We start from the raw sequence: 22,372 nt of genomic DNA on the forward strand, positions 1-22,372 counted from the left end.
TGTGTCTGCGTGGGTTTCTTCCGGGTGACTGTCTGTGAGGAGTGTGGTGTGTTCTCCCTGTGTCTGCGTGGGTTTCCTCCGAGTGACTGTCTGTGAGGAGTGGGGTGTGTTCTCACTGTGTCTGCATGGGTTTCCTCCGAGTGATTCAGTTTCCTACCATAGTCCATAGTCCATGTTGGTAGGTGAATTGGTGACTCAAAAGTGTCCATATGTGTGAATGTGTGAGTGTGTGTCACCCTGTGAAAGCTCCGGACCCACCGCGAATAAATTAATGGAATATGAAAGTTGGAGCGACATGGCGTCTGGGTCGAACCACGACACCCGACGAAAAGTCAAGATTGTTAGAATTTTTTGGGATATTTTGTCCTAGTCTGATAATTCCTACGATATGTTCCTTGACAATGACCAATAACAGGACAGAGCGCTGTCTGGCGCACATCTGTAAACATGGAGAAGAGAAAGAGGGAGGCGGCTGCTGCTGCTGCTGTTGTCAGGTGGAACAACAAAACTGAAGAGAGGTTTGTTGAGCTGTGGCAACAACACCCTGCCTGTTTGATGCTTCCTCGAGGGAGTATCATGACAGAATCCAAAAGGATAAAAGTTGGTGAGAAATAGCATCACGCACATTGCCTCTGTAGCAATGATTCACCGTGTCTTGACCTCCCCGATTACCTCTGAACTCAATGCTTAAACAATGTTAAAGGTCCCCGCTCACTGTTTTCCGTGGAGCATTTAAACAAAAAAGGATAAAAGTAGCAGAGCTGCCTCTTCTGAGAGCCCTTGGCCGTGGTGATGGTAGAACAGCGTTCCTAACTCTCTGCTTCTGCTTCGAAGCCCAGTACACGGCTCTCTGAGAACGCAGATCACCACAGTCCACCTGACTGCCTCCACACTGCAGCCATTGTTACAGAACAAAACCAACTTGTGTTGTAGTGTACTCTGAATCAAACCCAGCCACTTGCAGGCTCCGGTGTTCAGAGAGAGAGAGAGAGAGAGAGAGAGAGAGAGAGTAAATTCTGCCTGATTGTGATATCCGGGTATCTGTAAGGTTAATGAGGGGTTAATGTGGTAGCCACAAGGCACGGAGGTTTCTGGTGTTGATTCACAAACAGTTAGTCGCACACAGATGACTCATTTAAGAATCGTTTATGAATCGTTTTCTGTTTTGAAGAGAAGCAGTCGGTTTCGGTGTTGGAAGAGTAACTGAACTGGACATCCCTGGGCGCTAATGAGGACTCACCACCGTGTCATTGTCCTGCCCTTGCCTGGTTGGGACAGTACGGTGCACATCCTGGGGTCCTGGGTTGGACCCTTGCCTCACGTCACTTTGTGTGAGGGGTGTGGTGTGTTCTCCCTGTGACTGCGTGTGTTTCCTCTTGGCGCCCCTGTTTTCTCCCACCGTCCGTAAGCACTTGAATAACTAGGTGTGAGTGTGTGAGACTGAACACGATAAAACACCAAAAGGAAGAAAACGTCACGTTCCTAACACTGCAGGGCTCTTAACAATGTGTCCTCACGAAACAGTGAGCAGTGTGTCCTTGGAAGATGCTCTTAACATGAATGAAGGAAATGTTCTTTACATGGTGTTCTCAGAAAGTGGTTTCGTGTTTTGGATGCGTAGTCATTTGCAAATTTGAGTGAGTTTACCTTTTAAACTTATCTTAAAAATGGATTTTGAAAATGGGCACTTCTCTAAACTGTTGTTGGCCTGTATTTTTCTCGTAGTGGTGCGTAGTGTTCATCCAAATACAGAGTGCCTGGTGATGACATGGTTGTTATTTTTATTAAGGTGTTGCCACAAAATAATGTACAAAGACTAATATTTTGAGGACACAATCATATTTTGAGCTCATAAGATAATTGAATATATAAATAATTAAAATAATAAATCACCTGGTGAACTTAATGTATTCTTTTTTCTCAACCCTCCTGAAGGCACACTGCGCTGCACAGATTTCCCTGCTTTAACACATCCACTGCAACCTGTCAGGACTTTTTCATTAAAGCAATGTCCACAATTTTAATCCATTCACTCATTCATTGAGTAACCCTTGGTAACCCTTATTCATTTCAGGGTCGCGGTGGATCCAGAGCCTACCTGGAATCACACAGACACAGGGAGAACACACCACACTCCCAACAGACAGTCACCCGGATGAAACCCATGCAGACACAGAGAGAACACACCACACTCCTCACAGACAGTCACCCGGAGGAAACCCACGCAGACATAGGGAGAACACACCACACTCCTCACAGACAGTCACCCGGAAGAAACCCACGCAGACACAGGGAGAACACACCACACTCTTCACAGACAGTCACCCGGAGGAAACCCACACAGACACAGGGAGAACACACCACACTCCTCAAAGACAGATACCTGGAGGAAACCCACGCAGACACAGAAAGAACACACCACACTCCTCACAGACAGTCACCCGGAGGAAACCCACGCAGACACAGGGAGAACACACCACACTCCTCACAGACAGTCACCCGGAAGAAACCCACGCAGACACAGGGAGAACACACCACACTCTTCACAGACAGTCACCCGGAGGAAACCCACACAGACACAGGGAGAACACACCACACTCCTCAAAGACAGATACCTGGAGGAAACCCACGCAGACACAGAAAGAACACACCACACTCCTCACAGACAGTCACCCGGAGGAAACCCACGCAGACACAGAGAGAACACACCACACTCCTCACAGACAGTCACCCGGAGGAAACCCATGCAGACACATAGAGAACACACCACACTCCTTACAGACAGTCACCCGGAGGAAACCCACGCAGACACAGGGAGAACACACCACACTCTTCACAGACAGTCACCCGGAGGAAACCCACACAGACACAGGGAGAACACACCACACTCCTCAAAGACAGATACCTGGAGGAAACCCACGCAGACACAGAAAGAACACACCACACTCCTCACAGACAGTCACCCGGAGGAAACCCACGCAGACACAGAAAGAACACACCACACTCCTCACAGACAGTCACCCGGAGGAAACCCACGCAGACACAGAGAGAACACACCACACTCCTCACAGACAGTCACCCGGAGGAAACCCACGCAGACACAGAGAGAACACACCACACTCCTCACAGACAGTCACCCGGAGGAAACCCACGCAGACACAGGGAGAACACACCACACTCCTCACAGACAGTCACCCGGAAGAAACCCACGCAGACACAGGGAGAACACACCACACTCTTCACAGACAGTCACCCGGAGGAAACCCACACAGACACAGGGAGAACACACCACACTCCTCAAAGACAGATACCTGGAGGAAACCCACGCAGACACAGAAAGAACACACCACACTCCTCACAGACAGTCACCCGGAGGAAACCCACGCAGACACAGAGAGAACACACCACACTCCTCACAGACAGTCACCCGGAGGAAACCCATGCAGACACACAGAGAACACACCACACTCCTTACAGACAGTCACCCGGAGGAAACCCACGCAGACACAGGGAGAACACACCACACTCCTTACAGACAGTCACCCGGAGGAAACCCACGCAGACACAGGGAGAACACACCACACCCCTCACAGACAGTCACCCGGAGGAAACCCACGCAGACACAGAGAGAACACACCACACTCCTCACAGACAGTCACCCGGAGGAAACCCATGCAGACACATAGAGAACACACCACACTCCTTACAGACAGTCACCCGGAGGAAACCCACGCAGACACAGGGAGAACACACCACACTCTTCACAGACAGTCACCCGGAGGAAACCCACACAGACACAGGGAGAACACACCACACTCCTCAAAGACAGATACCTGGAGGAAACCCACGCAGACACAGAAAGAACACACCACACTCCTCACAGACAGTCACCCGGAGGAAACCCACGCAGACACAGAAAGAACACACCACACTCCTCACAGACAGTCACCCGGAGGAAACCCACGCAGACACAGAGAGAACACACCACACTCCTCACAGACAGTCACCCGGAGGAAACCCACGCAGACACAGAGAGAACACACCACACTCCTCACAGACAGTCACCCGGAGGAAACCCACGCAGACACAGGGAGAACACACCACACTCCTCACAGACAGTCACCCGGAAGAAACCCACGCAGACACAGGGAGAACACACCACACTCTTCACAGACAGTCACCCGGAGGAAACCCACACAGACACAGGGAGAACACACCACACTCCTCAAAGACAGATACCTGGAGGAAACCCACGCAGACACAGAAAGAACACACCACACTCCTCACAGACAGTCACCCGGAGGAAACCCACGCAGACACAGAGAGAACACACCACACTCCTCACAGACAGTCACCCGGAGGAAACCCATGCAGACACACAGAGAACACACCACACTCCTTACAGACAGTCACCCGGAGGAAACCCACGCAGACACAGGGAGAACACACCACACTCCTTACAGACAGTCACCCGGAGGAAACCCACGCAGACACAGGGAGAACACACCACACCCCTCACAGACAGTCACCCGGAGGAAACCCACGCAGACACAGGGAGAACACACCACACTCCTCACAGACAGTCACCCGGAGGAAACCCACACAGACACAGGGGGAACACACCACACTCCTCACAGACAGTCACCCGGAGGAAACCCACGCAGACACAGGGAGAACACACCACACCCCTCACAGACAGTCACCCGGAGGAAACCCACGCAGACACAGGGAGAACACACCACACTCCTCACAGACAGTCACCCGGAGGAAACCCACGCAGACACAGGGAGAACACACCACACTCCTCACAGACAGTCACCCGGAGGAAACCCACGCAGACACAGGGAGAACACACCACACTCCTCACCCATTCGAAGAAACCCACAACCTCCAGGTCCTTGGAGCAGTGTGACTGCGACACTACCTGCTGCGCCACCGTGCCGCCCTTAAATAAATTAAATGTTTATGTTTATTGTTTCTTTCAACACTTTGAGGCCTCATTTTGATGTAAACATTACAGAAATATAAGTGTAGACCCCTGACCAATTTATCCACATGATGTTTTTAAACAGAGCTCTATGTCTGTGTCAGTAAAGGAGCTCTTAAATAGTGCCATACTCCCTACATAGTGCACATCACAGATAATAAAACTAATAATACTGCACCCAAACAGTAATCAGACACTGACTGTGTCCTATGGAGGGTGCAGAGAGACATGTGGGATTTGGCCTCTGCTTCACTTTCAGGCAAAGAGAACTATTTATTACATTTTAAGAGAAATAATTCAAGCAGAAAGTCATTATAAATCAGAGTTTGTTCCACTCTCTGAGTGCAGGGAAAGTGAGATCAGACAGAAACAAAATAATACATGGCTTGTGCTTGTAGTCTCATACCTGTTAAAGCACAAGTGAAATAACACGATTTCTGAGGCTTCTGTATATGATCTGTTAATGAATAGCTTACTCAGAGCAGAGAAATGCATCGGAGCGTCCTGGGCTAACAGTTTTCCATTAGATCCTATGACGGAAATGCTAATAGGGCTAACAGAGGGTAAGAGCATTTTTCTCTTCGTTATGAAACACTGTGGCGATTCCGGCCCAAATAAAAGTCATGTGACTGTAACCCATGGATAAGAGTGGTGTGACAGTGTCCTTGATGCCATGGTATCTCTGCAGCCTTTAATATCCAAAACAAAACAGACCACCTTACCACAAGCCCACTATTACACACACTCACAGGCAGAGTGTGTGTGGCTCACGGCCCCAGTAAAGCTGCTGTAGCACCGCTGCAGATGGACTCATTAATATCAGCTTGTTGTCTTTGGGTCTGAAAGTTGTTTGTGTGTGTGTGTGTGTGTGTGTGTGTGTGTGTGTGTGTTCAATTTTGTGCTTTTTGTCCTTGCCTTATGTTATGGATATTTTTGTGTGGGTGGATATGTTTTGCAGTCATTTGCTCAGTCTCTCTCTCTCTCTCTCTATCTCACACACACACACACACACACACACACACATACACTCATGTGTAAACAGTGTGTTGTAGCCCGGGGCAAACCCCAGGCGTCTTCCCATGACCCCCCTCGCTGGGCGTCCTCAGCTCGGCTCATGTTTTTCAAGATTTTGCAGAGTGCAGCCCTCATCCAGCTCTCTGTCTGCAGTCAGAGCCACACAAGGCCTTGGTTTAGATGTTCTCTCACCGTCATTGGCCCAGTCACTCTGAGCGTGGTTCCTCCAGTTCTGTGTTAACAGTAACCCTTTGAGGTGGCAGTGTCCCAGAACTGAAACCCCTGTCTGGGATCATGTTCCAGTTCACCTGGAGGAAGCCCTCAGTCGTTCATACACAGCTTGTATAGACTCCATAGAACTGCTCAGGGTCAGGTACACCATCGGCGTTTAGCTGTGGAACTGTGGAGTGATCATCTCCATTCAGCGTCAGAGACAGTGTGACTGTGTGAAATTGTCCACAGGTGTGTGTATGTGTGTGTGATGCCCTGTGGTGCCCTGACCAGGGTGTGTTCCTGTCCTTGCGTCCAGTGATTCTGCAGACCCGGAACAAGTATTTACCTGAACTTAATTAATGAATTATTAATTAACATAATGCACACAGAATCAGTCCCTGACCTCAGAAATGCTCTCATGGTTAAAGCACTGACTTTGCATTACACTGACACCTTGTGGCCAGGGTGTATCAAATTTTCAGTATTGAACATGTCTTAAACATGGCTACCCCCATCTGGACGACCCCCTCTCTGGAGCATAAACTGGTTCTTTCATGGATTCCATAGAAGTTTTGATTCTGCATCACGTGGGAATTTACAGTTTACAGCAAGTGTCAAAATAATTGATGTAAATGATCGAATTTGTTTGATTTCAATGGCTGTATGTTGGAGGTTAAATTGATGTAGCGCTCTTTATAAATGCAGAATACAGGTCTCAAACCATCATCCAGCCATTTTTCCCACCCTTGGGCCTCTCCGCACATTTTGTAATTCAGACCTCACCTCAGGTTTCCGACGAGTCCTCAGGACTGATCCTGTCCTTCTTCTCGCTGCACTCCTCACAGTGTTTGAACTCCATGGTTGAAAAGTCCCTTGGATCCGAGTGGAAGGTTCCTATGGTAATAACATGCTTTAGCTTTCTGAAGGCTGTGTCTGACACAATGCAGGGTCTAGGGCAGAGAGAGAGAGAGAGAGAGGGAAGCAAGGTAGGAGAGAGGGATGAGAGACGAACTGAAGCGCAGGATGAAAGTGTCAGGAGGGAGATCAGATCGTTTCAAACCTAGGACTCCCCCGATGGCAGGATGTTATCCCTCTCACGGTTCACTCAGTCATGGACTGCTTCACTCCATGAAAAAGACTTCACCTCCACCTTTAACACCTTTACCTTCCGGCGTCCGTTTGTAGAGTCCGGATGTTCCATCGTTACTTGTACAGTGAAGTTTCTTCAGTAGTTCCTCCCTCTTTGTAGCAGTTCCAGCTTCTCTACTGTTCTGGGAAGACATCACACTATCTCTTCCCAAAATGTTTGAGAACACATTCCACTGCTCTACAGCCCTGTGTGGGGGATCTGTACCTGTCTGGTGGGCTCTTAGAACTGGGAATTGTGACTGTAAACATGTGGGGTCACTATCACACAGCTCCAGGGTCTTGGGTCCTAGGCTTAATTACTTTCTCGGGTCACTGTTTGTGAGGCATGTTGTGTGTTCTCCCTGTGTGTGTGTGTGTGGGTTTCCTCTGGGTGATGACTGGGTGAGTGTGTGACATTGCCCACAGGTGTGAGTGTGTGAGTGACTGGGTGAGTGTTTGAAACTGTCCACAGGTGTGAGTGTGTGAGTGACTGGGTGAGTGTGTGACACTGTCCACAGGTGTGAGTGACTGGGTGAGTGTGTGAAACTGTCCACAGGTGTGAGTGACTGGGTGAGTGTGTGAAACTGTCCACAGGTGTGAGTGTGTGAGTGACTGGGTGAGTGTGTGAAACTGTCCACAGGTGTGTGTGAGTCACATGGTGAGCGTGTGAAACTGTCCACAGGTGTGAGTGTGTGAGTGACTGAGTGAGTGTATGAAACTGTCCACAGGTGTGTGTGTGTGAGTGACTGGGTGAGTGTGTGAAACTGTCCATAGGTGTGAGTGTGTGAGTGACTGGGTGAGTGTGTGAAACTGTCCACAGGTGTGAGTGTGTGAGTGACTGGGTGAGTGTTTGAAACTGTCCATAGGTGTGAGTGTGTGAGTGACTGGGTGAGTGTGTGAAACTGTCCACAGGTGTGTGTGAGTCACATGGTGAGTGTGTGAAACTGTCCACAGGTGTGAGTGACTGAGTGAGTGTGTGAAACTGTCCACAGGTGTGAGTGTGTGAGTGACTGGGTGAGTGTGTGAAACTGTCCACAGGTGTGAGTGTGTGAGTGACTGGGTGAATGTGTGAAACTGTCCATAGGTGTGAGTGTGTGAGTGACTGGGTGAGTGTGTGAAACTGTCCACAGATGTGAGTGTGTGAGTGACTGGGTGAGTGTGTGAAACTGTCCATAGGTGTGAGTGTGTGAGTGACTGGGTGAGTGTGTGAAACTGTCCACAGGTGTGAGTGTGTGAGTGACTGGGTGAGTGTGTGAAACTGTCCACAGGTGTGAGTGTGTGAGTGACTGGGTGAGTGTGTGAAACTGTCCATAGGTGTGAGTGTGTGAGTGACTGGGTGAGTGTGTGAAACTGTCCACAGGTGTGAGTGTGTGAGTGACTGGGTGAGTGTGTGAAACTGTCCACAGGTGTGTGTGAGTCACATGGTGAGTTTGTGAAACTGTCCACAGGTGTGAGTGTGTGAGTGACTGAGTGAGTGTGTGAAACTGTCCACAGGTGTGAGTGTGTGAGTGACTGGGTGAGTGTGTGAAACTGTCCATAGGTGTGAGTGTGTGAGTGACTGGGTGAGTGTGTGAAACTGTCCACCGGTGTGAGTGTGTGAGTGACTGGGTGAGTGTTTGAAACTGTCCATAGGTGTGAGTGTGTGAGTGACTGGGTGAGTGTGTGAAACTGTCCACAGGTGTGTGTGAGTCACATGGTGAGTGTGTGAAACTGTCCACAGGTGTAAGTGACTGAGTGAGTGTGTAAAACTGTCCACAGGTGTGAGTGTGTGAGTGACTGGGTGAGTGTGTGAAACTGTCCACAGGTGTGAGTGACTGGGTGAGTGTGTGAAACTGTCCACAGGTGTGAGTGACTGGGTGAATGTGTGAAACTGTCCACAGGTGTGAGTGACTGGGTGAGTGTGTGAAACTGTCCACAGGTGTGAGTGTGTGAGTGACTGGGTGAATGTGTGAAACTGTCCACAGGTGTGAGTGTGTGAGTGACTGGGTGAATGTGTGAAACTGTCCACAGGTGTGAGTGACTGGGTGAGTGTGTGAAACTGTCCACAGGTGTGAGTGTGTGAGTGACTGGGTGAATGTGTGAAACTGTCCACAGGTGTGAGTGTGTGAGTGACTGGGTGAATGTGTGAAACTGTCCACAGGTGTGAGTGTGTGAGTGACTGGGTGAGTGTGTGAAACTGTCCACAGGTGTGTGTGAGTCACATGGTGAGTGTGTGAAACTGTCCACAGATGTGAGTGTGTGATTGTGTGATTCCCTGTGATGGACTGGTGTCGCATGAATTAATTCATTCATTATAATGAGTGTTTAAACCCTTGGTCATCAGCACGAATTCACCAAGCTGGTGTTAGCTAGGTTGCTAATGCTAATGTTGTTATTATGTCCCTGCACTTTCCTGTTCCCCCAAGCCAGGAATTAACACTTATTACTGTTTTTGTTTCCTCCAGGCTTCCGTACGCTGGGTACTTCGGCGGGGTCTCTGGTTTGAGCAAAAAGCAGTTTCTCAAAATCAATGGCTTCCCCAATGAGTACTGGGGCTGGGGAGGAGAGGACGACGACATCTACAACAGGTGAGATGACCATAAACATGTCCAGTATACAGTGGGCTAACAGCGACACCCTCAGACTTGGGGATGTAAACATCTTCATCCACTGACCACATTCACACTGACCACACACCCTTCATTTATTTACTGAGGTAAAGAGCAAGAGACAAAAGAATGCAGTTGGAAACAGAAGAAGCCAGTAGGACACAGAGGGAGACCATGGGAGGCAGTGTGAGTCTGTTGTTTGGACGGTGAGGGACAGTGAGAGACAGTGAGATCCAATGGGGGACAGTGAGGGATTCTGCTGTTTGGATGGTGAGAGACAGTGGGGGACAATGGAAGACAGTGAGAGACAATAAGGGCCAGTGGGAGGCAGTGAAGAACAGTGATAGACAATGAGGGACATTGGGAGACAGTGAGGGACAGTGGGAGACAGTGAAAAGGACAGTGAGAGACAATGAGGGTCAATGAGGGACAGTGAGAGACAGTGAGGGATTCTGCTGTTTGGATGGGGAGAGACAGTGAGGAACAGTGGGAGACAGTGAGGGACAGTGAGAAACAGTGAGGGATTCTGCTGTTTGGATAGGGAGAGACAGTGGGGGACACTGAGAGACTGTGAGGGACACTGAGAGACAGTGAGGGACAGTGAGAGACAGTGGGAGACAGCGAGGGACAGTGAGAGACAGTGAGAGACTGTGAGGGACAGTGAGGGACAGTGAGAGACAGTGGGAGACAGCGAGGGACAGTGAGAGACAGTGAGAGACTGTGAGAGACTGTGAGGGACAGTGAGGGACAGTGAGAGACAGTGGGAGACAGCGAGGGACAGTGAGAGACAGTGAGGGATTCTGCTGTTTGGATGGAGAGAGACAGTGAGGGACAGTGGGAGACGTGAGGGACAGTGGCAGACAGTGAAAAGGACAGTGGGAGACAGTGAGAGACAATGAGGGACAGTGGGAGACAGTGAGAGACAGTGAGGGATTCTGCTGTTTGGATGGGGAGAGACAGTGGGGGACAGTGGGAGACAGTGAAAAGGACAGTGCGAGACAGTGAAAGGACAGTGGGTGACAGTGAGGGACAGTGAGAGACAGTGAGAGACAGTGAGGGACAGTGGGAGACAGTGAGAGACAGTGAGGGATTCTTCTGTTTGGATGGGGAGGAGACCGTGGGGGACAGTGAAGGAGCCTGCTGTTTGGACAGTGAGAGACCATGGGTGGCAGTAAGAGCGGAGACCGGAGCACATCGCCACTTTTATCTGTTTGTCTCCAGGAAAAGGAGCCATGTGGTGATGTCCTCTCTGTGTCCTCCTCACTGTCCCCAACTGTCTCTCACTGTCCCCCGAGGCGCCTGACTGTTTCTCACTTTGTGTCTGAAATTCCTGGAAGAATAGTGAGATTATTTTGAGCTGCCTGCTTTCAGACTGCTGGTCTTAAACATCCTGTGACTCAGCCTGAATCATCTGGACCCAGAGCAGAGCTTCCAGTACTGGCCTTCCGTTCCAGAGGAGGCTCTCCGCTCTTTCAGCACCATCTGCAGATGCTGCAGCACGTGGAGTCGCAGTATCACACGTGTACAAACGTTTGACCGCCTCACGTCACGTGACAGTCCTTGTCATTTATTATTTTAAACATTAATCACAGGAAACGCATAAATGTTGAAGTCTGTTCTCCTGGTCGATGACTGATGACTTAAACAAGGACAGAGTGTCTTTGATGTGAAGCAATGAATAGCACCGACTAATGGAGCAGCTCCTAAACTTGAGTGAATGGCGCCCACATATGGACAGATGTAGGGTAACAGGGGATGTGTGTGAGTGAGTGACCAGTCCATCACAGGGCATAACACATTAACACAATCACACACACACACACACACACACACACACACACACCTGTGGACTCATGATAGAAAACTCGTTATGAACTGTCTGTGACCTGTTTTGGTCAAGATACCACAAGGATCGAACCCCACAGCAGCATTCTCTCCCTGTCTAAACAGCCCTGTTCAGAAAGGCCGCTTTCAGTGCCTGTTCCTTTAAATGATAACGAGCCACTCGCTGTTCACCCTGACCCTGAGCGCACAGCAGTGAAGAGTGAGGAGCATTAGTTCTGGTTTTTTCGCTCTCTTCTCTTTCTTCTCCATTTTTACTCAGTGCTCTTATTTCTCCGCGCTCGTTTTGTCGGTTTTGCTGTGTTTAACCTCGTCTTTGCGCTCTCACATAAACTCGGGTCCAGGGTTGTGATTGGACAGACTCAGACAAGGGGCGGAGCAATTCTAAAGTCTTTGACATCAGAAGCAGAGCATGTTTTCAGGCATCAGACAGACCGTAAGGCACTGAGTTGGAGGTCTTGTTTCACAGTGTGTGGATGGGTAGGAGCTTGAGGTTTTCCATAATTTGTTTCCTTTTAAGTATCTGCTGTTTTAAGTTTGGAAAACATTCTCAGAACCTCTGGCTTGTTTTTTATAAGACACTGTACGCTGGACTGAGCCAGACATTGGAGCCGAGGCTGGGCAGTGACTGCAGGAGATAATGAAGAGACGTTCAGAAAAGGGTGATGCAGTGCAGTACGACCCCAGAGGTTGATATTTCTTAATAAAGGGTCATACCTCAAGTTGCCACCAGGGGTCAAACCAGCTGTTTATACGATTAGTCATAATTGCTTAGGCGCATGTCTATTTAACCCCTTTGGATAGTCCAGGCCTGATACGGTGTACAATAATGGGTTCTTATTCATTTGTGTGTGTGTGTGTGTGTGTGTATGTGTCTGACAAGAATATAGCACTTACGGGGACCAAAACCTGTGTACACACACACATTTTGGGGATTGGTCTTCCCTATGAGCAGGTCCCCACATGTATACCATTACATTTTAAGTTGGAGATGTGTTTAAGCTGGTTGCACTTAGGGAAAGTTAATTGTACAACTCCACGAAATGAATGGACGTCTATGTCTTTTTTCCCACAATTCACTGATACGAGTTAGTGTGTGGGTGCATGTTTTTAGACTTGTATCACAAACACTGTTTAAAATGATCCAGAAAATGATGAATACATAATAAAACCCCATCATTATTTTTGATCATTACTCTCCAGCTGGAGTGTCTTGATTACAGTGGGCAGTGCTGAAGGAGGCGGCCTCGGGGTCAGCTGTTATTCCGGCTTTTGTGGTTTTGATAGTGTTTTCTCTGCATTGATGACTGATGGCTGAAAGTGTGGACTGATTAAAATTATTCTCTTCTTCTTGTCTCGGGAGCACTGTATAAAAAGCTTTTATAAAAACATAGCTGCAGTAGCTTTAATGCGTTAAAACATCAAGATTTCCCTGGAGATCTGTCCTTCACCAGGGCTATTTCTGTTGTTCAGAGCTTGAGAGGGGACGGATGGTTGATGCCTTTATTGTGAGTGCTTTAAGTGTGTGTGTGTGTGTGTGTGTGTGTGTATGTGTGTGTGTGTATGCACAGCTTGTTCAACCAGATTTGAGTTTCATTTCTATTATTTCTCGAATACAGAAGTGGTATTTTTGTTATAGTTTCCAGTATCATTACTTTTCTGTGGTGGGTCACTTTATAATTAATGTAGTTGACAACACACGTGTGGACAGTTTCACACACTCACCTAGTCACTCACACACTCACCCAGTCACTCACTCACACACACCTGTGGACAGTGTCACACACTCACCCAGTCACTCACACACTCACACCTGTGGACAGTTTCACACACTCACCTAGTCACTCACACACTCACACCTGTGGACAGTTTCACACACTCACCCAGTCACTCACACACTCACACCTGTGGACAGTGTCACACACTCACCCAGTCACTCACACACTCACCCAGTCACTCACACACTCACACCTGTGGACAGTTTCACACACTCACACCTGTGGACAGTTTCACACACTCACCCAGTCACTCACTCACACACACCTGTGGACAGTTTCACACACTCACCCAGTCACTCACACACTCACACCTGTGGACAGTGTCACACACTCACCCAGTCACTCACACACTCACCCAGTCACTCACACACTCACACCTGTGGACAGTTTCACACACTCACCCAGTCACTCACTCACACACACCTGTGGACAGTTTCACACACTCACCCAGTCACTCACACACTCACCTGTGGACAGTTTCACACACTCACCCAGTCACTCACTCACACACACCTGTGGACAGTTTCACACACTCACTCACACACTCACACCTGTGGACAGTTCTACACACTCACCCAGTCACTCACTCACACACACCTGTGGACTGTTTCACACACTCACCCAGTCACTCTCACACTCACACCTGTGGACAGTTTCACACACTCACTCACACCTGTGGACAGTTTCACACACTCACCCAGTCACTCACACACTCACACCTGTGGACCGTGTCACACACTCACCCAGTCACTCACACACTCACACCTGTGGACAGTTTCACACACTCACCCAGTCACTCACACCTGTGGACAGTTTCACACACTCACCCAGTCACTCACACACTCACACCTGTGGACAGTTTTACTCACTCACCCAGTCACTCACACACTCACACCTGTGGACAGTTTCACACACTCACCCAGTCCCTCACACACTCACACCTGTGGACCGTGTCACACACTCACGCACACCTGTGGACCATGTCACACACTCACCCAGTCACTCACACACTCACCTCTTTTTCAACAATCCTCTTTTCTTCTCTTCCCTCTTCTATCTCCACACTTCTCTTCTTCTTGTCTCGGGAGCACTGTATAAAAAGCTTTTATAAAAACATAGCTGCAGTAGCTTTAATGCGTTAAAACATCAAGATTTCCCTGGAGATCTGTCCTTCACCAGGGCTATTTCTGTTGTTCAGAGCTTGAGAGGGGACGGATGGTTGATGCCTTTATTGTGAGTGCTTTAAGTGTGTGTGGGTGTGTGTGTATGCACAGCTTGTTCAACCAGATTTGAGTTTCATTTCTATTATTTCTCGAATACAGAAGTGGTATTTTTGTTATAGTTTCCAGTATCATTACTTTTCTGTGGTGGGTCACTTTATAATTAATGTAGTTGACAACACACGTGTGGACAGTTTCACACACTCACCTAGTCACTCACACACTCACCCAGTCACTCACTCACACACACCTGTGGACAGTTTCACACACTCACCCAGTCACTCACACACTCACCTGTGGACAGTTTCACACACTCACCCAGTCACTCACTCACACACACCTGTGGACAGTTTCACACACTCACTCACACACTCACACCTGTGGACAGTTCTACACACTCACCCAGTCACTCACTCACACACACCTGTGGACTGTTTCACACACTCACCCAGTCACTCTCACACTCACACCTGTGGACAGTTTCACACACTCACTCACACCTGTGGACAGTTTCACACACTCACCCAGTCACTCACACACTCACACCTGTGGACCGTGTCACACACTCACCCAGTCACTCACACACTCACACCTGTGGACAGTTTCACACACTCACCCAGTCACTCACACATGTGGACAGTTTCACACACTCACCCAGTCACTCACACACTCACACCTGTGGACAGTTTTACTCACTCACCCAGTCACTCACACACTCACACCTGTGGACAGTTTCACACACTCACCCAGTCCCTCACACACTCACACCTGTGGACCGTGTCACACACTCACTCACACCTGTGGACCATGTCACACACTCACCCAGTCACTCACACACTCACCTCTTTTTCAACAATCCTCTTTTCTTCTCTTCCCTCTTCTATCTCCACACTTCTCTTCTTCTTGTCTCGGGAGCACTGTATAAAAAGCTTTTATAAAAACATAGCTGCAGTAGCTTTAATGCGGTAAAACATCAAGATTTCCCTGGAGATCTGTCCTTCACCAGGGCTATTTCTGTTGTTCAGAGCTTGAGAGGGGACGGATGGTTGATGCCTTTATTGTGAGTGCTTTAAGTGTGTGTGGGTGTGTGGGTGTGTGTGTATGCACAGCTTGTTCAACCAGATTTGAGTTTCATTTCTATTATTTCTCTAATATAGAAGTGGTATTTTTGTTATAGTTTCCAGTATCATTACTTTTCTGTGGTGGGTCACTTTATAATTAATGTAGTTGACAACACACGTGTGGACAGTTTCACACACTCACCTAGTCACTCACACACTCACCCAGTCACTCACTCACACACACCTGTGGACAGTGTCACACACTCACCCAGTCACTCACACACTCACCTGTGGACAGTTTCACACACTCACCCAGTCACTCACTCACACACACCTGTGGACAGTTTCACACACTCACCCAGTCACTCTCACACTCACACCTGTGGACAGTTTCACACACTCACCCAGTCACTCACACACTCACACCTGTGGACCGTGTCACACACTCACCCAGTCACTCACACACTCACACCTGTGGACAGTTTCACACACTCACCTAGTCACTCACTCACACACACCTGTGGACAGTTTCACACACTCACTCACACACTCACACCTGTGGACAGTTCTACACACTCACCCAGTCACTCACTCACACACACCTGTGGACTGTTTCACACACTCACCCAGTCACTCACACACTCACACCTGTGGACCGTGTCACACACTCACCCAGTCACTCACACCTGTGGACAGTTTCACACACTCACCCAGTCACTCACACACTCACCCAGTCACTCACACACTCACACCTGTGGACAGTGTCACACACTCACCCAGTCACTCACACACTCACACCTGTGGACAGTTTCACACACTCACCCAGTCACTCACTCACACACACCTGTGGACAGTTTCACACACTCACCCAGTCACTCACACACTCACCTGTGGACAGTTTCACACACTCACCCAGTCACTCACTCACACACACCTGTGGACAGTTTCACACACCCAGTCACTCTCACACTCACACCTGTGGACAGTTTCACACACTCACTCACACACTCACACCTGTGGACAGTTCTACACACTCACCCAGTCACTCACTCACACACACCTGTGGACTGTTTCACACACTCACCCAGTCACTCTCACACTCACACCTGTGGACAGTTTCACACACTCACTCACACCTGTGGACAGTTTCACACACTCACCCAGTCACTCACACACTCACACCTGTGGACCGTGTCACACACTCACCCAGTCACTCACACACTCACACCTGTGGACAGTTTTACTCACTCACCCAGTCACTCACACACTCACACCTGTGGATAGTTTCACACACTCACCCAGTCACTCACACCTGTGGACAGTTTCACACACTCACCCAGTCACTCACACACTCACACCTGTGGACCGTGTCACACACTCACCCAGTCACTCACACCTGTGGACAGTTTCACACACTCACCCAGTCACTCACACACTCACACCTGTGGACAGTTTTACTCACTCACCCAGTCACTCACACACTCACACCTGTGGACAGTTTCACACCCTCACCCAGTCACTCACACACTCACACCTGTGGACAGTTTCACACACTCACCCAGTCACTCACACACTCACACCTGTGGACCGTGTCACACACTCACTCACACCTGTGGACCATGTCACACACTCACCCAGTCACTCACACACTCACACCTGTGGACCATGTCACACACTCACCCAGTCACTCACACACTCACCTCTTTTTCAACAATCCTCTTTTCTTCTCTTCCCTCTTCTATCTCCACACTTCTCTTCTTCTTGTCTCGGGAGCACTGTATAAAAAGCTTTTATAAAAACATAGCTGCAGTAGCTTTAATGCGTTAAAACATCAAGATTTCCCTGGAGATCTGTCCTTCACCAGGGCTATTTCTGTTGTTCAGAGCTTGAGAGGGGACGGATGGTTGATGCCTTTATTGTGAGTGCTTTAAGTGTGTGTGTGTGTGTGTGTGGGTGTGTGGGTGTGTGTGTATGCACAGCTTGTTCAACCAGATTTGAGTTTCATTTCTATTATTTCTCTAATACAGAAGTGGTATTTTTGTTATAGTTTCCAGTATCATTACTTTTCTGTGGTGGGTCACTTTATAATTAATGTAGTTGACAACACACGTGTGGACAGTTTCACACACTCACCCAGTCACTCACACACTCACACCTGTGGACCGTGTCACACACTCACTCACACCTGTGGACCATGTCACACACTCACCCAGTCACTCACACACTCACACCTGTGGACCATGTCACACACTCACCCAGTCACTCACACACTCACCTCTTTTTCAACAATCCTCTTTTCTTCTCTTCCCTCTTCTATCTCCACACTTCTCTTCTTCTTGTCTCGGGAGCACTGTATAAAAAGCTTTTATAAAAACATAGCTGCAGTAGCTTTAATGCGTTAAAACATCAAGATTTCCCTGGAGATCTGTCCTTCACCAGGGCTATTTCTGTTGTTCAGAGCTTGAGAGGGGACGGATGGTTGATGCCTTTATTGTGAGTGCTTTAAGTGTGTGTGTGTGTGTGTGTGGGTGTGTGGGTGTGTGTGTATGCACAGCTTGTTCAACCAGATTTGAGTTTCATTTCTATTATTTCTCGAATACAGAAGTGGTATTTTTGTTATAGTTTCCAGTATCATTACTTTTCTGTGGTGGGTCACTTTATAATTAATGTAGTTGACAACACACGTGTGGACAGTTTCACACACTCACCCAGTCACTCACACACTCACCCAGTCACTCACACACTCACACCTGTGGACAGTGTCACACACTCACCCAGTCACTCACACACTCACCTGTGGACAGTTTCACACACTCACCCAGTCACTCACACACTCACCTGTGGACAGTTTCACACACTCACCCAGTCACTCACTCACACACACCTGTGGACAGTTTCACACACTCACCCAGTCACTCTCACACTCACACCTGTGGACAGTTTCACACACTCACTCACACACTCACACCTGTGGACAGTTCTACACACTCACCCAGTCACTCACTCACACACACCTGTGGACTGTTTCACACACTCACCCAGTCACTCTCACACTCACACCTGTGGACAGTTTCACACACTCACTCACACCTGTGGACAGTTTCACACACTCACCCAGTCACTCACACACTCACACCTGTGGACCGTGTCACACACTCACCCAGTCACTCACACCTGTGGACAGTTTCACACACTCACCTAGTCACTCACACACTCACACCTGTGGACAGTTTCACACACTCACCCAGTCACTCACACACTCACACCTGTGGACAGTTTCACACACTCACCTAGTCACTCACACACTCACACCTGTGGACAGTTTCACACACTCACCCAGTCACTCTCACACTCACACCTGTGGACCGTGTCACACACTCACCCAGTCACTCACACACACACCTCTTTTTCAACAATCCCCTTTTCTTCTCTTCCCTCTTCTATCTCCACACTTCTCTCCTATGGGTCTTCCTCTCCTCTCTGTCTTTCCACTGCCCTTTCCTTCTCTTTCTTCTCATCCTTCTTCCCTCTCTCTGTTCACAGAACCCCCTCTTTGACAGCTCAGGGTTGAGAACCAAGTTCATCTGTCATTCCCAAGAGCATCTGTGTAGGGAAAAGCTTTAGCACACACTCCCTCCCCCCAGGCCAGCTGCCACCTCTCACTGCTCTCAGTGAGGCGGGTCTCTGCTGTCTGTATGGACACATTGTCCAGGGTCAGTGTTCTGCTGGCAGACTGACCACTGCCCAAAGACACTGCGACAGTGTCTCCTACAGCTGCCCTATGACCTGGTCCTGTGTCGTGCTGTCCTTCCAGTGTGACAGAAGGATGTGACTGATTTAGGTACACGCTAGTGCTTTTAACCTTAGCACATTAATGTGGAGATCTGGAGCACACCAACATACACACTGTGATATTAAACCACCCAGTCAGTGTGTGGGACCAAAATAGAACATCGCTGAACACAAAAAAGGATGTATTCACCACCTTTTTCACAAGGGAACACAATTCTGGCGTCTCAGTGGAACGTCAAAACACTACAAGGATTAAACATATCAGCGTTCCCCTCCTGTCTAAATGGCCCTGTTCAGAACGCCCGCTTTCAGCACCTGTTCCTTTAAATGATAATGAGCCGCTCGCTGTTCACCCCGACCCCGAGCGCACAGCAGTGAGGAGCGAGGAGCAGAAGCTCTGGTTATTTATTTTTATTTTAGCTGTTTTTGCTCTGTTCTCTTTCTTCTCGTTTGCTCTTATTTCTCCACGCTTGTTGTGTTTAACCTTGTCTATGCGCTCTAGTGAATGTTAATATAGGTTCGTTAATTGTCACTCCTCTCACTCTGTGGAGAGAGCCTCTTGAAGCTGACCTTACCGAGGGATGTGGCACCATCCCCCCACCGTCCACACAATAGTAGACTTTCTTAGGTAACAATAAGAGCAAGCCTTCTCCCTGAAGGCAGATGTAGTGCCCTGGGGCTTCACTCTCTGTGTTTAAAAAGGAAGATGGCTCCACTCTCTGCCCCCTACTGTCCGCCTTTAAAGCCGCAGGCCTCTCGGGAAGGTCAGTTCCCTTGCGTTTGCTGACCGAAGACATTGTGGACAGCAATAGCCTCGGGAGAGGTGTACATGCTTGTTCTTGCTGGCTCTGTGTGTGTCTCTGTACGTGTGTTATAGAGTCTTACAGTGTGTATGTGTGTGTACCGGGTATATATAACTTTGTGGGGACCAAAACCTATTTACACACTAACTTTGTGGGCAGTTTTCTTCCTTGTAGGGACCCCCAGCTGGTCCTCAGATTATACATCATTATATTTTACAAGAAGGCATGCTTTTAGTTTGGGTTAGTCTATTTAGTATTCTATACAATGTCCCCACAATTCAAAGATACAAGATTGTGTGTGTGTGTGTGTGTAGAGGACACAGATGACCTCCCTGCCCCAATGCCCAGCGAATCCTCCTTCAGAATCGCTTAGAAAAGCAAAGCATGGAAGAGTCGAGTTCACTTCTTCCCCGCGGTCAAGTGCAGCAGCAAGCGGCAGTGGCCTCAGATGTGGACGGAGCCCCTGGAGGGACATTTTCTCTCCCATTTCAGAGGCAGGTAGTGGAAGTAGAAGCTGGCAGATCCATTCCGGAGTCCGTGGGAATGCTTAAACAAAGTGGCAGGGGACAAGAGACCTGACATTTCCTCCAGAAATCAGTAACCGTCAGCACAGAGGGCTGAAATTCTCCTGCAATACTCCGCGCACCCATCCAGAGAGGACTGCTCCTCGTACGTCAGTGGAGGGTGCTGTAATTGAGGCTCTGTTTGCTCAGCCTCACAGCCCTGACTGGCCTGTTTTGTCCACTCAAACAAGGTCGAGCATGACTGCACCTTGGCAAGCACTGGACAGTACTGAGAACAACATGAGTTAGACTCCTCACACTGTTTACTGTGTTCTTACTGATCTCAGAGCTGTCACAGTTGCATGCATCCATGTAATTATTCTCTTAATACCTGTATCTACCACAATGGGACAGTCTGAAGCAGCTACACATGAGCCTAAGTTCACCAGGCCCAATGCCACATCCTGGATTTAGGGGTGTGGAGCTCCTAGCACTGAACGTAAACACTTTTCTTGTGACTTGAAGCAGTGTGTGTCATCCAAGCATTCTTCTATGGACTGTTGAGAAAAGCAAGGAGTGAAAATCCTGAGCTTGAAGGTGGATTAAGCAGCCGGACGGTCCGAGTGCTGACCAGTGCTGATGCTACCATTTGTCCAATATTGATGGTCACTTAGTATCTGTCGTTTGAATTACTCAGCTCCTCCACATCAGCTCGGTTTCACAGGGAGAGTGGTTGTAGATAAGAGTTCAGGTCAAGGCTTTCAGGAGAGGGCAGTGGAGAAACTGACCAGGGCAATAAGCTGATCTGCTCTGAGAGAGAGAGAGAGAGAGAGAGAGTTTACAGTCAGCACCATACTCACAAAGAAGTGGCCCAGTTCCATATTGTTCTCTGTCATTCTCTGTTACTCTCTCTTTCTCTCTTCACTGTTCTCTCATGATGAATCCCATTTCTTAATTTTATTCCTACCCCTTGTTTTCGAGTGTTATCTTGCCCCTTGGAATCGAGTTGCAGGATGTAGTACTTATAACCTTCCACTACGAATCGAGCCGTGCCTCTGCGGCGCTCTGCTGTCAGTCTGCAGTGATATCAGAGATATGAGGAGCGATGCTAGACTTTAACTTTGTTAAATGTACAGCACCATAAGCCTTCAACAGTGTACCATAATCATATATTATCTCCCACTCCTAACTCTGCATCTTCTTTGTTGTAATTATACAGTTCCACCTTAAATGTTGCAGCAACCACAGGCATAATACAATAGTTTTACTTTTTTGGGTCTCATTCATTCTCTTTCTCACTCATTCTCTCTCTCTCTCTCTCTCTCTCTCTCTCTCTCTCTCTCTCTCTGTGTGTGTGTGTAGCCTCCTGCTCTTATTCTCTCATTTTATCATTCTTGCATTCTCTCCTCTCTAATTCTTTCTTTCTCTCTCTCTCACTGCTCA

The 22,372-nt window shown here is 48.6% G+C and overlaps 1 protein-coding gene across 2 annotated transcripts in view; it reads left to right on the forward strand.

Moving 5' to 3' along the window:
* b4galt2 (UDP-Gal:betaGlcNAc beta 1,4- galactosyltransferase, polypeptide 2) overlaps window positions 1-22,372 on the forward strand; it is a 207,017-nt gene that overhangs the window by 148,842 nt on the left and 35,803 nt on the right. For both annotated transcript variants that reach the window (XM_066681709.1, XM_066681712.1), the window contains exon 5: window positions 9,787-9,909. In XM_066681709.1, coding sequence (XP_066537806.1) covers window positions 9,787-9,909 — 123 coding nt within the window. The remainder of the gene's footprint in view (window positions 1-9,786; window positions 9,910-22,372) is intronic.

Source organism: Hoplias malabaricus, chromosome 9 (genome assembly GCF_029633855.1).
Source record: "Hoplias malabaricus isolate fHopMal1 chromosome 9, fHopMal1.hap1, whole genome shotgun sequence".
NCBI lineage: Eukaryota > Metazoa > Chordata > Actinopteri > Characiformes > Erythrinidae > Hoplias > Hoplias malabaricus.